This window comes from Pterocles gutturalis, unplaced genomic scaffold (genome assembly GCF_000699245.1).
Source record: "Pterocles gutturalis isolate BGI_N339 unplaced genomic scaffold, ASM69924v1 scaffold49430, whole genome shotgun sequence".
NCBI lineage: Eukaryota > Metazoa > Chordata > Aves > Pterocliformes > Pteroclidae > Pterocles > Pterocles gutturalis.
This window is the reverse complement of record NW_010142678.1, coordinates 4149-21938: the sequence shown is the minus strand read 5'-3', so window position 1 is coordinate 21938 and position 17790 is coordinate 4149. Positions and strand designations below refer to the sequence as shown.

General features: G+C 46.5%; 1 protein-coding gene across 1 annotated transcript; it reads right to left on the bottom strand.

Moving 5' to 3' along the window:
- Nucleotides 1–9912: 9912 nt before the first annotated feature.
- On the bottom strand, nt 9913–17112 carry LOC104469782 (protein eva-1 homolog C-like; the record flags this gene model as incomplete). Its single annotated transcript, XM_010084446.1, has 4 exons — nt 9913–10301; nt 11618–11707; nt 12477–12548; nt 16969–17112. Coding segments are annotated over 4 exons (695 nt in total), but the record flags the coding sequence as incomplete, so codon positions are not given.
- Between the last annotated feature and the right edge of the window lie 678 nt (nt 17113–17790).

Below are 17790 nucleotides of genomic sequence, written 5' to 3'. Positions count from 1 at the left end.
GTGTTGCGACCACGTGGTGGTGGTGGTCCTGACACCAAGACAATGGGGCATCCACAGCTTCTCTGGGCAGCCTGTTCCAGTGCCTCACCACCCTCACAGTGAAAAATTTCTTCCAGACTATAGCTGAAGGCTTTTTTCCCTAATGTGCTCCTTTGCTGTCATCAAAAGGTAGAGTGAAGAAAATCTGGAAATACTTAATTTCTTAATATCACTGGCATCATTGCAACCCACAGAGATATGCTGAATCTTCTTGATCTGTAGTGGATTGGCAGCACTCAGTGAAATAATTATAAAATCATAAAATTCATTTATTTATTATAAAGCTGTCAGTCACCTACCTCCAGCTTCTGCTTAGTCCCACCAGTTGTAAGAGGGGCGGGTTGCCAGAGGTGTTGCTGTGGTGTTTAACAGGGCTTCTACTGATAGCAAACCTCTCCCTCCTCTCCCCTCTCTTTTGCCTTTAAGGGGTTGCACAGGAATGTGCAGAAATGCTGTCTGAGGGCCTGGATTTCCAGACAGGTTCAGGAAAGTACTTATTTTGTTTGGGCAATTGTATATATCCTTCCAAAAAAAAAAAAAAAGAAGAGTATTTATAGATTAATGACTTGCAGTTGTTGCACATTTCTTTCCCTCATTTCCAGCAATGTTCTAAAATATTTACATCGTTTGGCAGCCAGAAAAGATGTAGCCCTGTCTATAAGCTTTAAAGCAAGTTGTGTGGCAGCCTGGCACATTTTGTATCCAGAGGGGAGTTATAACCTGGCGGTCCCAAACTTAATTCCTCCGGGGCTCACTTTGTGTCTTGTGCTGCTTGTGACAATGCTTCCCCCTCCCCAAAATCTCATATTTTCTGTTTAACAAGCTGGCTGAGGACAGCCAGCTGTGCCGTGTCCTGCCGACTTGGGAGGGAGATTCCTAAAAGACAGACTGCCTGTAAGCTCCCCAAGGTGGAGATCTGCTCTGGGATTGGGGGCTGCAACATGAACTTACCTGGCCGTATTTGTTTGCTGGCATTTATGCACCCTGGTACTTATTTGTCTGCTCTGCATCATTTGAAAGCAGCTCTTTTCAGTTACTTTGTCATAACTGCATTGAGGTTAGTGGCCTTGGCAGGAAGCTTCCCAGATATTTTGGATCAGTTATAATGAATGCTTGAAAATATCCAACTGAATCTCTCATACAAATAGAGCTTTCATCTCAGATTAGTATTATTCCGAGGAGTTTGTTCTGTGGGCTCCCACTACTGTAAATAACTGAAGTCATCATTGGCTTTTGGCCATTTGATTTAACAACCTTGATACCAGGAAAGTACTCAACAGGAGAGGAGACAGTAAAAACAACATAGGCAGTAAAGTATCTGTACTCCCCAGATCTCCCTTGTTAAACCCCACCGCACAACCACGACTGCAAGTAACTGGTTTTCCATGACAAAACCCTAACACATTGCTAGCACCTTCCTCCCAGCAGAGTTCTCCCTGCAGCTGGCCTCTGTGTCAAAGGAGCCCAAGAAGCTTTATGGTATTTCCAAGACTAGTTGAGAGTTATTGCTTCAGTGAAAAAAGAGACTTTAAAATTACCTTTATACGGAGGATTCTGAGGGGGGTACTTGAACAGGAACTTTGATTATGGTGTTTATAATATTGCTGTTTCCTCTCTAAAAGTCAAGGAAAATCAGGCATAAGGAATAATTAACGTGGGAGAAACTCCTTTTAATTCTACATACCTCTGACTGCTGCTGTCTGCTGTAATTGACCGTTTTCTTTATCTGAGAAAGCAGTCCATAGGATCAATGCTCTTCTGAGTTCTCACAACAGCGTCTGTGGATCTGCTGGATTCATTTGTTGTGGCCAAAATTAAATGAACTTACTGGAGAAAGATGAAAGGGTACAGGAACAAAGCAAAGCCTATAGCTATTTATATATCTACGCTAAAGAATTTGAGAATTACGAGATAGGAACACCATACGTAGGTTTGTGAATGTGCGAAAGTGTTTGATCTTTCTTCTAAACTGTTTATTTCTGGAAGTTTGATAGGAGACATGCCCTTTTAGAGGGAAAATCCGTTCTCTGTCACAGGACATGCACAGTGGAACGTTGCTGAAATGTTTTGTGGCCATATCACCATCCTGATTAATGGAAATTTATATTATGTGTTCTGAGAGCAGTTAATGCCATTATAGTCTTTAACGTGCTATTGTGGTTTCCTTGAACAGGAGCGGGAGAGGAAGCAAGGCACAGGCACTTGGTGCTGTGTGGACGTGGCTCCTCCGCTGCCTCGCCCCCGGGGAGGTTGGCTGTGCTCCCCAGGGTGTGGGGCAGGTGCCCTGCTCTGCCTTGGGATGCTGATGCTGCTTAAGTTCTGCTCTGTGCCCGCTGGTGGGTTCTCCTGATTGCAGAAACATATTTTCCTCCTTCTTTACCACGTGAGGGTCACAGGCAGGAGCCACCGGGGAGCTGGAATTTGTCTGTTGTACTGGAAGGTCTTAAAACAGGGTGAGCCTAATATACACAAAATGTTGTAAAATACTTCCATTACATTTCCCAATTATTTTTCCTCTCTGTTCCGCTCTCCTCCACCCCACAAACCTATGTGCTCAGTTGTGGGTTTTGCAAATGTCAGGAGGGAACTGCCGCCTGCACAGCTGCAGAATGGGGTGTCTGCAGGGGGCTGGCCGTGCTTGCAGAGGTGACCCTGGGGGGACAGTACACACCCAGTCCCCAACTCAGTGCCAGAGGTGGGGGCCCAGTGGACTTGGGGAGCTGGAGCCGCTGCTTTCGGCAGCGCTGACATCCCAAAGGGGGGCAGCTGTTGTTCCTACTCAGCACCAACAACGGTGGGAGCTGGCAGCCTGCAAAGGTCTGGCCTGGTGAGACCGGAAAGCAGAGGACACCCATCACCATGGGCAGCAAAGGTGTCTCTGCCAGCAGATGGGAGGATTTCCTGGCTGCCAGTGACCTCCTGAGCCTGTGCACTCTGGCACACTGGTCTTGGAGGAAGATGCAATGAATTGTATCCGTCTGCCTGGCTGTTGTTGGTGTGCGAGTTGGGAGTCACCAAGAGCATGAGCTCGTGCCTTTCCTCCGCTGTTCCTGTCCTCGCCCACCACCTTTGGGTGCTAGGTGATGGGGTGGCAGTGGCCCAGGGTGCCTGCAGGCTGTCCCTTCCTTGCCACCCAGCCCCGGCTGCCCACACGTGCTGGGGGTGCAACTGTGCCTCACCCAAACCCACCTGCCCGCCCACATGAAGGGCTGTGCGTGTCCCTGTCCTGTCCTCTGGTGGGTACAGGCTGTGCGGCAGCTACAGCGGGGCTGTGTTGAGAATGAGGAAGTTTATAGCAAAAATAGGAAATTTGGCACTTCCTCAAGGAAAAAGAAAAGGTAATTATTGTTTTATTCCAAGGGTTGTGTTTGTGAGAGCAGGTCTCAGCAAAGGCTGAGTAATACAGTCAAGTACTTACAATATTGCAGTTAAAAATTGTTGTGTGGGGATTTTTTTGCCCTGATAATTGGCGTACAGCTGTCACTCACATTACCATGTAAGGGTCTGGGGCACTGCTGTGTAAGTGGTGGGATATTTCACACCACCTCTGCTTTGGCTCTTACCCAAGTGACAGCTCCTGCAATTTAAGGATTCAACCCATAATTGTCCCCATCCCAGTGGTCAGTTGTGAGTTTCCAGCTCTGTCTCTTCCTGCCTCTCCCTCCCCCAGCAACGCCCTGTGGCCTCGTTCGGAAAAGGACATTTTACCTTTTTCCTGATGAGGGATTTTTTTGGAACCCCATTCTACATTTTTGCTGCAGAAGGATCGGCAGGGTGCTGGGCTTGCAGGGCGACCGGAAAGCTGGAGAGTGGGGTTCTTGCAGCTCCAAGGGCTGGCTTCCAGGTGCAGTTAGAGCTGGTTGCAGGCTTGTAAAATAATCTGGACTGGGAGGACCTCTTGAGGGCTGCTGGTCCTACCAGGCGCTCAGAAGCAGGGCCCGGTTCTGAACTAGGTCCAACTTTTCGAAAGAAAAATAAACAGGCAGCTCCATTGTGACTGAACCTACCAAGGTTTCCTACAGATTTTTTTCTGGCGGCTGGTTGACCCTGCTGCACGAAGAAGGTGTGAGCTCTGGCTGACGCTTTCAAGCCCTCGCTACCCTAGGAGAGCAGCAACTGGGCATGACCGTCATGCCTTTGGGTCTGAAAAATATATGGTCTGAAAAACACAACGGTCTTAAAAAGAGTCTGTGGACTTGTACAGGGCTGCGTCAGTGCTCACCCCACTGCTGGCGCACCAGCGGTTCTCTACAGCCATAATTACTCTGCAACAGGGATGGTTCATGGATGGTCACCAGTGCAAGTCCCCCCAGAAGCATGTTTCTCAGGTGCCTGGTGCGTTTGAAGGCGTGTTCCTGATGTCTGATGCCTGCCCAGGCTGTAACCAGGATGTCACCAGAGCTGTTTCTAATATCAAGCTGGAATTTGTCTCTTTTCTTCACAAGAAGCCACAAGTCCTACCATTTTCTATGGTGTAAAAGGAGTTTTCACTTGGTTGGTAGAAAGGTCCAGTACTGCAGTACTGGGCCAGCTACAACTTGGGGCTGGAGGGTTTTTTAATTTCAAAAATTAGAACATGAGAAAACAAATCTGTCCCTCAATGCTGCAAGACATCCCTGGAAGATGAGGTCTGCCAGAGGCATCTCGGAGTGCCTGGAGCAAGGGTGGCCACCGCAGGGCAGCCGCCCCGGCGGGCTGTTGGCCCCCTCCTTCCCCACCCCCAGCGCTGGGGGGCTGGCAGGAGCCCCACTTTCCATTCATCTCTAAAAGTGATGCTCTGCAGCAAAGCAGGGAGCACCCTCAGCACTGCTGAAACTGTGGGGTAAGGCACGCCAGCAAACAGTATTTTGGGCACAGGCCTGGGCAATATGGCAAGCTAGCTGGTGCCAGAACCCACATCTCCTCCAAGAGCAACAGCGCTGCTGCCTTGGTGGTGCTTTGCAGGGCTCACCCCCAATCTCACTGGAGAGTGACCTCCATTTTCTTCATGGGATCTGGATGGGCTTCGGAAGCCCAAGAAAACCCACCACAGATGACATTACAGAGGACATGAAATGCTCTGCCTTGGCCCATGCTTGATTTCTTCATCACTCAGCCATATACCTTGCAAAAAAGGCTGTTTGTGGTCATTTACCCCTCAGGCTTCCCAGCATACAGATGAAGCCAACTGGATGGTTTCTACACCTGGTTTTGCTCCTTGCTCTTATGCATAGGGTTTTGCTTTCCCAGGTTGCTCCAGACCCTGTCCTCACCCCAGCTTGCCCCCAGCCCTGCCCGCACCTTCCTTCCCTGCTGCCCCGGGCACCAGCACACTGCCCTGTCAGTCACAGGCACCTCCCTTGAAACCACTGGGGTGACGCCGGGGATTTTTGGCCCCAGTGTCCCACAAGTGTTAGGTGCCACACCTGAGTGGCTGCCAATAAAAGGTGTGAGTTTCGGAAGGATTTATTTACTGCTTCCCGCAACCTCACCCTGGGATTCCTGGTGGTAAACCCTGGGTTATTTTAAAGGCAGGAGTGGGGAGTTAAAACACCACACCAGCATTGCACATTGCCCGCCAGGTGCTCAGGTAGTAATGCTGGGTCATATAATTTTCAAATGCGTGTCATTTATCCCAGCCATGCACGTAGCATGAACCTAATAGTTACGGCCAAACAACTTGCAAGCTCTTCTTTGTAATATTTTCTTCTTGGTCTGCTCTTCTGGGCAGTTACAGGGATTTTACTGCTGAAACATCACCGTGCTGCCAGCCCCAAACACCCTCCCTGTAGCGTTGCTGCTGCCCTATGGCACCCTCCTCAATGCTATTTCTGCTCTTAGCATGGAAATGAAGTAGATACCAGCTGTGGCATTTCTGCTTCTTGTAATTTCAGCTTACACAGCCCACTAATAACCAGACAAATCCAATTGCTTCTTACCATTGTTCCTGTTCCAGCGAAGCAGACCTGCCATTGAAACAAGCCTGGTGCGCGGCGCACACTGTTTATCTTTAATGGGCATATGCTGTGTTTTCTCATAAAATTGTGATTTGTGTGGGGTTGGGTCAGGTAAGTATGTTCTGCACTAATCTTCTGGTTTCTGTGCCAGATGCTTTTTCTACAGAGGGTGTCATTGCAGAAGGATTGAAATAATTCAGTGTCTGTTCCTCAGGTTTTTCGTTGTTTTCACTCTAACTTTCAGACTGTTGTGAACTGTGAACATTGGGGAATGAGGTGAACCACTAATTGATAGCTTTCCCCAGGTAGACTTGGAAAGTTTATGCAAAAAGAATAAAATAGCAACCCAAACTCAGACTGTAAACAATTCAGGCAAGGGAACAGCTCCTCAGTGAAGCTTGACCTCCCGGCCTGGAGCAAAAGCTGCTTTCCCTGCCCTGCCCAGTTACCCCTGGTGCTGGGGCTCATGATACGGCCTTGCCACCGTGTCTGAGGATACATTTAAGCAGGTGTGTGTTATTAAGCACAATTTTTTTTCTCAAAGCGTGTTCCCCGAGGCTGTGAAATGCTCCACATTGGGAAGCAGGCTCTTCTCTGGCACCCGCAAACATGTTCTACTGCCCACCTGCAGCCTGTGGCAGCAGGCAGGGAGGAACATCAGGAGGGAATCGGTCTGTTAAGTCATTTACAGGCAAATATGCAAAGATAACAGAAAAATAACTTGCTAATCTTCACTTTAATACAAAGGATTTTTTTCCTCCAGAGTTGTAACAGTGAGAAAACTGGGAGCTGGGAAAAGCAAAGTATTTTGCAGCTTTGCTCCAAAGAAGGAACTAACCTCTAAGTTACAGACTGGTTGTTCCTGACATGATGCCACTTTGGTTGCACCATCACCAGGAACGAGCACCCATGTTTTCAGCTGGGAACCTCAAAGCAGGAGTTATCAAATGGAAGATGGGCATGGATGAAGTGAATGAAACAACAGGGAAAGGACCTGTGGTGCCCAGTGGCAGGACCAGAGGCAAGGGGCACCAGCTGAAACACAGGAGGTTCCTTCTGAACATGAGGAAACACATTTTCACTGTGAGGGTGACCGAGCACTGACACAGGTTGCCCAGGGAGGTTGTGGAGTCTCCATCCTTGGAGATATTCAAAAGCCATCTGCACACGGTGCTGGGCAACTGGCTCTGCTTGAGCAGGAGGTTGGACCAGATGCCCTCCAGAGGTGCCTCCCAACCTCAGACATGCTGTGATTCTGTGGCCACCCCTAGGACATGCTAATTTTACCTAGGCTTGAGCAAAGTGAAAGTCTGGTGGAAAGACAAACACCCAGGATTTGTTATGATGTCACCTTCGGGACTAAAACCTCACAGGGGCTTACAGATAAAGAATGAGGAAAGATAATAAAAAAAAAAATTAATTACTATAAGCATTAACTGCCGGACAGATAACTTCCAAAAATAGATTAGCTGAAGATCAGCTGGCCCGTGGGCCCCAGGCTCTTCAGGATGGAGTTTCACCGGGGCTCAGTGTTTTGGGGAGACAGCCAGCAATGGGCCATGTGCTGAGGAAGGGACAGCCCCTGGGAGCCCCTGCCGTCAGCCCTGCTCACCAGCTCCTCCCTCTGCAATCAAATGGCAGCCTCTTTGGAGGGTCAATAAGAGGAAGAGGATCCATTTTTTCACTGGTATGGTCTGTCAGCAGGGGGAATTGTTGGGACGTAGGTCAGTCCCCTTTCTGACTGGGAAGTGCGTGGCACCCCCCACCCCCCATGAGTCCGGAGGAGGGAGCCAGCTCCTGGCCAGAGCTGTCCCACACCTACCCACAGGGCCTGCAAAAGGAAAGCCTGCCTTCTTCCACCCTCAGGACAAAGGCACGGGGTTTTTCCAGACCAAAACCTATTCATCAATATTGTGCAATGTCATGGGCTCCAATGACTTTCTATCGGAAAGGGGGAGAGATGAGTCCCTGCAGGCGTGCAGCCAGGCTCCTGGGCTGTGCCCAGCATTTCATGCAGTTTCCCAGTGCCACGGGTGACCTAAGCTCTCCATCCGTCTCTTCAGCCTCTCTTCCTTCCGCTGATAGGATGCTAATCACTGCTTAGATTTTTCCAATTGAGCACGGGATTCAGCCTTAGTCATCTGAGCAAGCCCCCTTCCTCCCTTTAAAGTTTTCCCATGCTTAATTTGACTTTGTATCAGTAGGAAATGACAAGTCATGTCACTTTTTTTCATTCCAAGCATTTCATACTACTTCACTCTACCTAGACACGCAGTGTCTGAGCGGGAAAGCACAATGAACTCACGAAGTATTACCAATAGGAAGTGACATTTTTCCTCCTTTTGTTCAGTAAATTCCCTACGGGCTGCAGTTAAAATATTGGAGACATTTTATTTAAAGGCAGGAAGGTTGTGTTTTCAACTTAGATAAATTTCTGATCTAATTTTCTGCCTGACTGAAACCAAATCTGACTAGTCTGAGTAATTTCAAAGTGAAGATTGTGAACTCATTAAAAAAATCCTGAAAATATAACCTTCAATCAAGTGCTGGTTCTAAACCGTGCTTTAATATCAGAAAAATGAACACAGCATTTCACTTAGGAAGTAAGTGGTCTTAGTATGTGTCAACTTCAAGAGCCTTTTTTGAGCTTGTGCTTCACAAATTTGCCAGCCTTGGTGGCAGCAGAATTACATCTAGGGCAGGTATCTTCTGATGGTTGAATGGTGACCTTTTCCTTAACAATAGGACACTGAAGGTCTTGAATGCAGATTGATTTGTGCCTGTATGTCCACGCTTCAGCAGTGCTTTTCCTCCTAGGGCTAGCCTTGTCTGGTGGCTCTGTGCTTTAAAAAAGAAGCTGTCGACTCAAACAGCTATTGTGACATCTCTGCACACCCAAGTGTGCCTGACTTCAGGTGCTGTTGCATTACCATCAGGAGGACCACCTCTAAGGCAACTAATTCTCAGACCCTGAAAATTTTCACTGAAATACCAGGCACTTCTTTGCAGATATTAGTTTCCATATCTCCCAGCCCAGACAGAGACCCTTCTTTCACATCTCTCTTTTGAATAACTGAGGAGAGATGGGGAAACACTATCAGGAAGTGTAGTGAGAGGACAAGGGGTAATGGTTTTAAGCTGAAAGAGGGCAGATTTAGATTAGATATTAGGAAGAAATGTTTTCCTGTGCGGGGGGTGAGGCACTGGCCCAGGTTGCCCAGAGAAGCTGTGGATGCCCCACCACCCACTGGAGGTGTTCAAGGCCAGGCTGGATGAGGCTTTGAGCAACCTGGTCTAGTGGAGGGTGTCCCTGCCCATGGCAGGGGGGTTGGAACTAGATGATCTTGAAGGTTCTTTCCAACCCAAACCATTCTATGAGTCTACAATTACCTGGACTCAAGCAAGCAGAATTTAACCCCCTTGTAATCAGGATCACTGTTACCAGAGAAATGGGATCTACTAGGGAAAGGCTGGGTTCAGGAAACAGAAAAGCTTCAGGAACCTGTGTTTAATTTTGCTTTGTCCTGCCCGTGCTACCAATAATACTTATACTTCTCATCAACAGAGCACGTTCTCTTGTAATTTATGAGCTGCAGCACACTAACTGGTATCCAAGTGCCATATCCTAATGCAGGAAGTGTTTCTCTATGTTATGCTATTTAAATATTTTTCTCCTTTTTAATATTCCTTAACGTGCATATGGCAATTGATCCCAAATTACAGTGAAAAGTAATCCACAACATAACTTAAAAGCTTGTAAAACTGTTTTTCACAGAATGATTTCCAGACAGTCAAGGGTTTTAAACTCTCCTTTTATTGCATATATTTCTTCTTACTTTACAAATAATTATATGCACCAATACAAATGTTCCTTCACAGAAGGTACATTTCTTCTTTTAAAAAAAAAAGGGCTAGGGCATCATCCAAAATAAGCCATTTATTGCTCGTTAATATAAAATGTATTCATATTTCTAGGAGGTGTCATATCCAAACCACTGTTCATCCAAATTTCTTGCATGATCTGCTCCCTGCGCTCTATCCTTTCAGCCAGTTCTGCTGCCTCTGCTGAACTATAACCTGAGTAAGAAGGTCTGTAGAGTCCCGCTATCTCATCCTGGACATCCGAATCAGAGGAATCCTCCTCTTCCTCCTCATTTTCACCATTCTCATACGCTCTGTCACTTTCTGGCACCAAGCGATCCTTCTTTCTGTGCAATTTCTGGAAGTCGCTCGAGCACGACATGCAGATGACCAAAGCACACAGCGTGAAGATTAATCCCACACAAATTCCGGACACAAACAGGAGAGCAGCTCTTTCAGCATGATCTGAAAGCAGAAAGCCAGTGCTTAAAATCTTTATAAACTCTGCCAAAGCCTAGCTACAAAAAAAGTCAGCTGCCATTTCCGAAGCGCCCCACATTCTGTAGCCATAATGGTGAGGTGTGCTTGGGGAGGCGGAGGGTGGCTTTTTCTGTCACGTACCGAAAGCACCCTGCACTTGCAGCCTCAACGCTGCTGTCTCAGCCTCTTCAAATTACTGTGCAAATATCCCAGCTCCTTAATAAGACTGTAAAATAACAACATTATCCCATATTTTTATTAGCAGCTCACTAGCATTTTCAACCAGCTACAAGAAGCATACCCTTTTTTTTTTTTTTTTCCAGCCATCCTGCCAAAATGGGCCTTACCCTCATGAAGAGGGGGCATGGGAAGAGCAACTCTGGGCTCTGCGGAGCCACAGCAGCATCTCCAGGGCAGCCTGGGTAGGGAGCGTTTTTCTTCCTTGACATAGTCTGAGATCACTTCTCAGTATAGCAACAAGTGAAACAGACATGGAAACGGCCTTTCTTGATGGGTGGTAAAACCCAAACTTGGTTGCTCAGGGTCTCAAAGGTGGTGGGGTCTCGGGGTGTGGGGAGAGCTGCTGGGGGCAGCTGTTTGCTGCTGGCAGGGACAGTTCATCTCGTTGTGCTGGCAGGCTGCGGCCGCTCTTCATGCTCGGGGGGAAGCCCTTGCAAAGGCTGTGGGATGATGTTCAGCAGCTGCATGATTCTTGCCATTTTCTAGAAGAGCAGCAATCTTAGCTCCAGAACTGCTTCTCAACATCAACCTTTGCTCTCTTCCAAAATTCATTATGTCTCCTGTGGTGTTAGAGGTCTGGTGATCATGAATTTACTTGCCTAAACTAAATTTGCCTTAGTGTTACTAAGTCACAAAACCTGCCATGTCCCATACCAGAGATGGCTGGATTTGGGTTGTGTTGTTTGGGTTTTTTTTACTGCTTGTCAATGATCCTTGTATGTATGCAAATCAACATTTCCAAAAATGGATGTCTCCAGCGCTGCTCCCAGATCAGGACCAGATCTTCAAAAATACTAACAACCAACAGTCCCTACTGAAAATATTCATTAAAAAAAATATCTTGGCTGCAGTCTCTAAAGAGTTTGGATTCTTCACAATGGAAAATATTCTATAAATATCAATTAGGCTGCGATTGTCCCATCCACAAGACTGTGATTGTATTGTAATAATACTGTTACTATAAACATGGGATCACCAGTTGGGACCTTCTGAGGGGATCCCCCTTTTTCCTAAAATGCCACAATCCAATGAACCAAACAATCTCACCCTCATTTTCCTACCTCTAAGGTACGCAAATGTGGCCAAGGAGTTGCTAATGAAAATGCTATCTTTCTTTGGAAGTCTTGATTCCTTTGGATCAAGGTCGACACCTGTGACACAAGGAAGGAAAGCAAATTCAGTCACATCACCAATGATGAAGCTACTAAGCTCAAACTCACCCAATACCTTTTGAACTAACAAGCCTGACTAAAACAGGCAGGCCAGTGCTGTGCCACAGGAAACTTGCAGAGCATTAGACCAAACAATGTCTGGTAAATAAAAAAAAAAATAAATAAGGTATAAATAATAAAGTATTGAAAATACTGACTGTCTAGAAAATGGCAAAATTATTTAAAGAATCTATGACCAAATAAAACCCCTTGCATTAAGCTTTCTGAAATAATTTATTTCCACTAGGCTTCACGGCTTTCAAATGAACTTCCCAGCTCAATCACTGCAGTACGCTCCTGTTATTGATGACAGTGAATATGCATTAGCCACATCATTAATTTGATTTGCCTTTAAGAAGAGCAGGCGTTGGCATAACTCTTAGAAGACTCTTCACCCTGAAACAACTGCAGTTTCACTTTTACTCTTCCCATGGTTCAATCAAAGTTAGAAGACAGCACACTGGTTATGGATAGGTCTGGATGGGTCACTCGTTTTGCAGCGTTGCTGTGACAGCAGGACCGTGCTCATGCGAGTCCCATCTGGCTCCCGGCCAGTCACACTGCCCTCTGAGGGACAGAGCAGCTGTTCCAGCAGGGTTCCCATCACCTCGTTCCACCTTCCTCAGACCAAGCTCTGCAGTGGGAAAACATCCTATTTCAATCAAAGACAAAGGAGAGCGGCAAACCGTATTTTTTTGATGGTACCTACCGTCATTCTGTTTGACAGAAGAGTTGCTATTGGTGACCAGGGGGTTGAAAGCCGTGAGGATAAATTTAGGAACTGAAAAGACGAAAGACAAATTGTGCACTGTTAGTTTTTGAAACCAGATCCCCAGTTAATTACCAATCCAGTTGCTAACCCTGGGTTTATTAATTGGGTTTTTGATGGTGGTATGGAAGGGATCAGAGCAGGAGGCTGCGTCTGGAGCCAGCACAGGCAAGTGCCAGTCTTGCTGGTGTGCAAGACTGGCCCCAGCGCTGCAGCCAGCCTGAGCTTCCTTGGTGGCCCAGAGATGCTCCCTCACCCCTGGGGGACAGGAGAATTTGCAGAGCTGGTGTGTGGAGCACCCCCAGGCAGAGGCGTGCTGCTTATCCCCACCATACCAGCCCCAGCCAGGGCTGCTGTCACTGTGTTGCCGTGCCTTTTACTGGCCTAGTAATGCTCTAACCCCAACAGCTGGCAAACGCAGGGCCCTGCCCACACAGGAGCCCCAGGAGAAGGGTTGTGCCCAGTGACACACCCATCCCCCACCACACACAGACCTAGTGCACCGGGAGGCATGGTACTGAGATGCTGTGGCATGGGACGATGGCAAAGAGCATGCTGTTCATGGGGTTAGTGCCGGCAGGGAGGAAAAGGAGGTGGGAAGGGAATAAAGTAACTGGGAAGAAGACTGAAAGGAAGGTGGGGTGGGCAGGGAAGGGAGAGAAGGGCAAGTGTGGCAGGCAGAGCGAGCCTGAGGGACGGGATGCACAGGTAGAGATCCAGTAATTTTCATCTGAAGACCACGGAAACACCAAAGGGGACAGATAATGCTGTGATTTCTTTCTAGGGACTCATAAGGGCAGGTCTGGACCCATGACTGGATTCACATGCCAGTCCACGTGGAGCTCCAGGAACATCAGTGCAGCTGCATACAGCGTGGGGACCTGCCCCCTTGTTTTCTGCCCCCTTGTTTTCCACCCCACAAGAGGTGTGCCAACCGGTGGATAGGGGACAAAACTGGCCTACAAACTCAGAAACGGGCTACAGTCAGATGCTAAACTGCATCTAGATACTGTTTTTTTGATGAGGATAATTCACTGTAATTCTCTGAGAAATGTTTATAGTCTTGTGTGACATCCTCTGCAAAGCCTCTGAGACAAATGGTTGCCAAGGATGAAGGTGCTCAGGATGGGAAGAGATGCACTGAGCGGGAGTAGGGTGTGTCCTTCTCATTTCATTAATTTTTTTTCCCTTGATAAGTTCTCACACTTTTCCTAAAATAATTAAAAGAGCTAAAAGCAGGTGCATCATGCAGACATTGAGAGTTCACATATTCTGTGTTAGATGAATGGGTCCTTCAAATACCCAGATCTTGGCACCTTTTCCCTGTACTGTTTGAAGGCAGATTGATTGATCTTCAGACTGACATGAAGGGTGGAAAAAAAAAGGAAGAAATTTCAGGTATGAAGCCCCCCTCTACTCCACACAGAAACATTTGCCAATAAATAATGTTAAGGAAAGTTAAATGGAACAGAGGAGACTGAGGTCTGGGGCTTAACACAGTTTTTGTTTTAAAAACAACTAAAACCAGCACTTCTTTCTGAGCATAACTTTTCTTTGTGTGTGGGCTCAAAGTCATGGCTGCTTCCTTTCCTGATGAAGGAACATTTTTTGGGATTCTCAGCTCCTGTTTGCAATAGAAGGCCAATAAAGATAGGGGAGAATGAGCTCATTTCTGTTTTGGCTTGTACTTCATTGTAATTCTGTTTTCCAGTGGCAGAGTATTTTTGTTGGTGCACGAGGCAGACAGTGAGCAAGGTTGGTTTGTTTTCAGACTGCACTCTGAATTTGCAGGCCTGGCTGTTTTGAGCAATGTGCACGTGTTATGAAGAACACCCTGGGAGGATGCAGCATCCCCAGTGCCTTTGTGTGACCTGAGGCTCCTGTCGCATGGCCTGGTGCCCAGGCAGGGACTCCTTCACCTGTCCTGATGTTCCTCCTGCTCCCCTCCCAGGGGGAACTTCCCAGGGCTTTGCTTGGTACATGACTGAAACCTTTCCCCGTGTCTTCCCATCAGGTTTGAATGGCTATTTAATATGCCATTCAAATATTTGTTGTAGGGGGATGCTTAATTCAAAATGGCACAGACAAAAAAAGCTCCTGACTGCCTGCATTGTTAACTTTCGTTATGGCTTTATTTCAGACACGAGGACTTTTAACTAGGATAGGCTGCATCAGGTCGCTGAACAGAATAACTGGTACTAGCACAAGGAATTTTTATCAAGATAATCACATCTATACTACAACTTGTGCCAGCACTGCTTGGTCAAGTAGGGTAGGAGTCACTCACCTACCACAAGCTGCCAAAGGCAGCCCACGGATGGATTTTGAATGGCATCCAGGGAGTGCAGATACAATGTGGGGTGTCGGGAGCTGTTTTTCCTGAGGGAGGCTCCTGAAGTCCAGCCTCAGCAAGAGCCGGGAGATGTCACCCCAGGCAGACACGAGACGACGCTGAGCAGGTCACTGGGGGCACCGAGAGTGCAAGAAACCAGCACCTCCTGGCTCCTGCTAAGTTTTTACTAGCAGGAATAAACTGCAAAAATAAAAATGCAGCCAGACACACTAGCCCTAAATGGTTGCTGACCACTGAGGTGGGGATAAGGAGTATGATTTTTTTCACATTCTTGACCATGATGGAAATACTTGCAGGTGTGGCACAGCCCTCAGAGAACATGGTCTGCTCTGTTGTGCTCCTGTCACTTCAGGAGGAGGCCTATCTACCTTATTTTGGGAAGCATAAGGTTAGCAAGTATCTTCTAGTGAGGGCAAAGAAAGTAAAATGTCATTCTGGAATATGCCCAAACTCTTCCCATGTTCACTAGATGATCTGTAAAATAATTAGACCTGCAAATCATTGGCTAATACATCAGATTGCACAGCTCAGTAGGATTTGGCAGAAGAAAAAGTCTCCAAAACGTGCCAGCAACACACAAGAACACTATTTACTACCCACATGTTTTCGCAAAACCACTTCACTAAATAACAGAATGCATAACCTCACTGTAAACAAACATACACTGGTTTTCTAGCACACAGATGTGCAAGAAAGAACGATCTGCTATAATTATCCTTACTCTAAAGATAATTCTGTTAACTCATTCATAAATTTACTACAGCATGAAGGCAGCTGCACAATGATATAAAGTATTAGTCCAAAGGCGGATCTCCAGCTCTCTTCAGCAATATAAAGCTGGATTACTGCAATGCCTCTCACCTGACAACTAACTCATGGGGACACTGAAAAAGAAAATCTCTCATGCCAGCAAGGAAGCAGCTGGGGCTCATTTTCCTCTGATCTTCAGGTACACAGTGATCTGGTAATCAATCCTACAACACTGTTCCCAAAAGCACGTCTCAGATAACCTGTGCTCTTTGACCACTACTGGCTAGAGATGCAGCAAAAGGACTCTATGATATGTCCCCATGGAGTTTTGCTGCTGTGACTCCCTACAAACCAGAAAGAGCCAGAAAGGAGCAGGGCTGTCAGCTTTCCAAGCAGTGCACAGTAAGCAGAGCGATAACTTGGTGAAAAAGATTTACACATCCTCTGGCTGAAGCAGAGGCGTGTGAGAGACAACCACCCCTGACCCTCACACTTCCACCCCACTGCTAGCCAGCAGCAGAAAGCAGAGGAAATCTGTTCGAGGATTAAGAAACGTGCAGCCATTCCTAAAAATGTGCAATACTAAAATAAGGCACTACAGTGATGTTCTGCAACCACTTTTCTCTCACCTTTACCAATATTACATGTTGCTGTTCCATGACCATTCTTCTGAGAAAAAGATTTGTAGGGAATTCTGCTTTCCCCCGATGTGAATATATCAGTTGATGGTAAAGAACATGGAAAACTGTCCCCTCTTGTCCAAGGAATGAACTGAAGTAGGCTTCAGTCTTGCAAGGGATGTATAACCTCAAACCTTTACTTTTAGTGAGACTTTGCCCATGAGAAAGGAAATCCCTCTGCAAGGCTGAAGGCTGTAGGTGTACTCATGTGAATCAGATTTCAGGACTGGGCTTGTACACAGTGCTTCAATTATGCTGGACTGCTTTACCTGCACTGATGGCAGGCAATGCCAGGTTATTTCTCCTAGCTGTGTTGCAGGTGAATTCTGTAGAACAGACTCTTATTTTGATAGTATTTCTTAAAATATTATAACGCCTACTTTACATTTTATTGTCAATTGCATTTTTATAGAAAATAAAAATACCCTAATGCCTGAGTTTACATTAGGTGCAGCTCTGTACATGGGACTATTCACATATTTTGGGTGTTCTTGTATGGCTATGTCACAAACTTCCTATGTTAAAAGCAAGGGGAGATTTAGGAAGCCTCTGTGTGCATGTGTGTGTCTCCATATGCACGCATCATTTGGCATCGTTTTGCTTTGAAAACAGAATGAGGGGTTTAAAATGATAATGCATTTGCTCTTACCACATGCATAGCTGACATTAAGATATTTTGTCACTCCAGGTAGGCACGGACTTCCAAACTCCCGGCTAGTGACAATAATTTTGCATCTCTGTTTCCCATAACACCTTTTTGATAAGACTTCTAGTGCTGTGTAAGACAAACAGTCTGAAAGAAAAATACATACAATAAATACATAAAACACTGGTGTTATTAGAAATAATAGCTGCTACATGCACAACTAGAGATACAAATCTGCTATCAGTTTCAGGCACACATTTGCCTAAGCAGGATGTCAGAATTAGATATTAGGATTTGTCAATGCAAGGAAGTCAGTGTGCAACGAAAATGTGAACTTGCAGAAAGTTACCTCATGCTGACTTCAAGGTGCATGCTCTGGTTGCAGGAAGACCAAGCTCCCAGTGAGGTGCCCAGTATAAGTCACCTATGTTCCCTTCATGATGACTTGGAAAAAATAAGCACATCAAAACAGCACTCCACCTGTTTCATCTCCCAAATAAAGGGAGATGCAACGCTGTTCGCAGGTCTCTCTCCTTCTCCCTGGGTTATTGAGATGATTTGACCGGATGCCTAATTTCAGTTCAAGTCAGGTGAGATCAATTTTTATGTGTCACAACAGTGACGGCTACAGTGAAGTTCGGTGTATTAGAGGTAGCTTTTAATTTATTATGCCTGTTGCTGGCAGAAGCCATTCTGTTGTTCTGAAGAGGTCAAAACGGGCTCAATATTTAACCAGTAAAACATTTGGCTTCCTCCCATACCAAATTCCAGGCTGTTCTAGTAAGGCTGCCACCACAAGCCAAGTTTGCATGCCTACAGCAACCT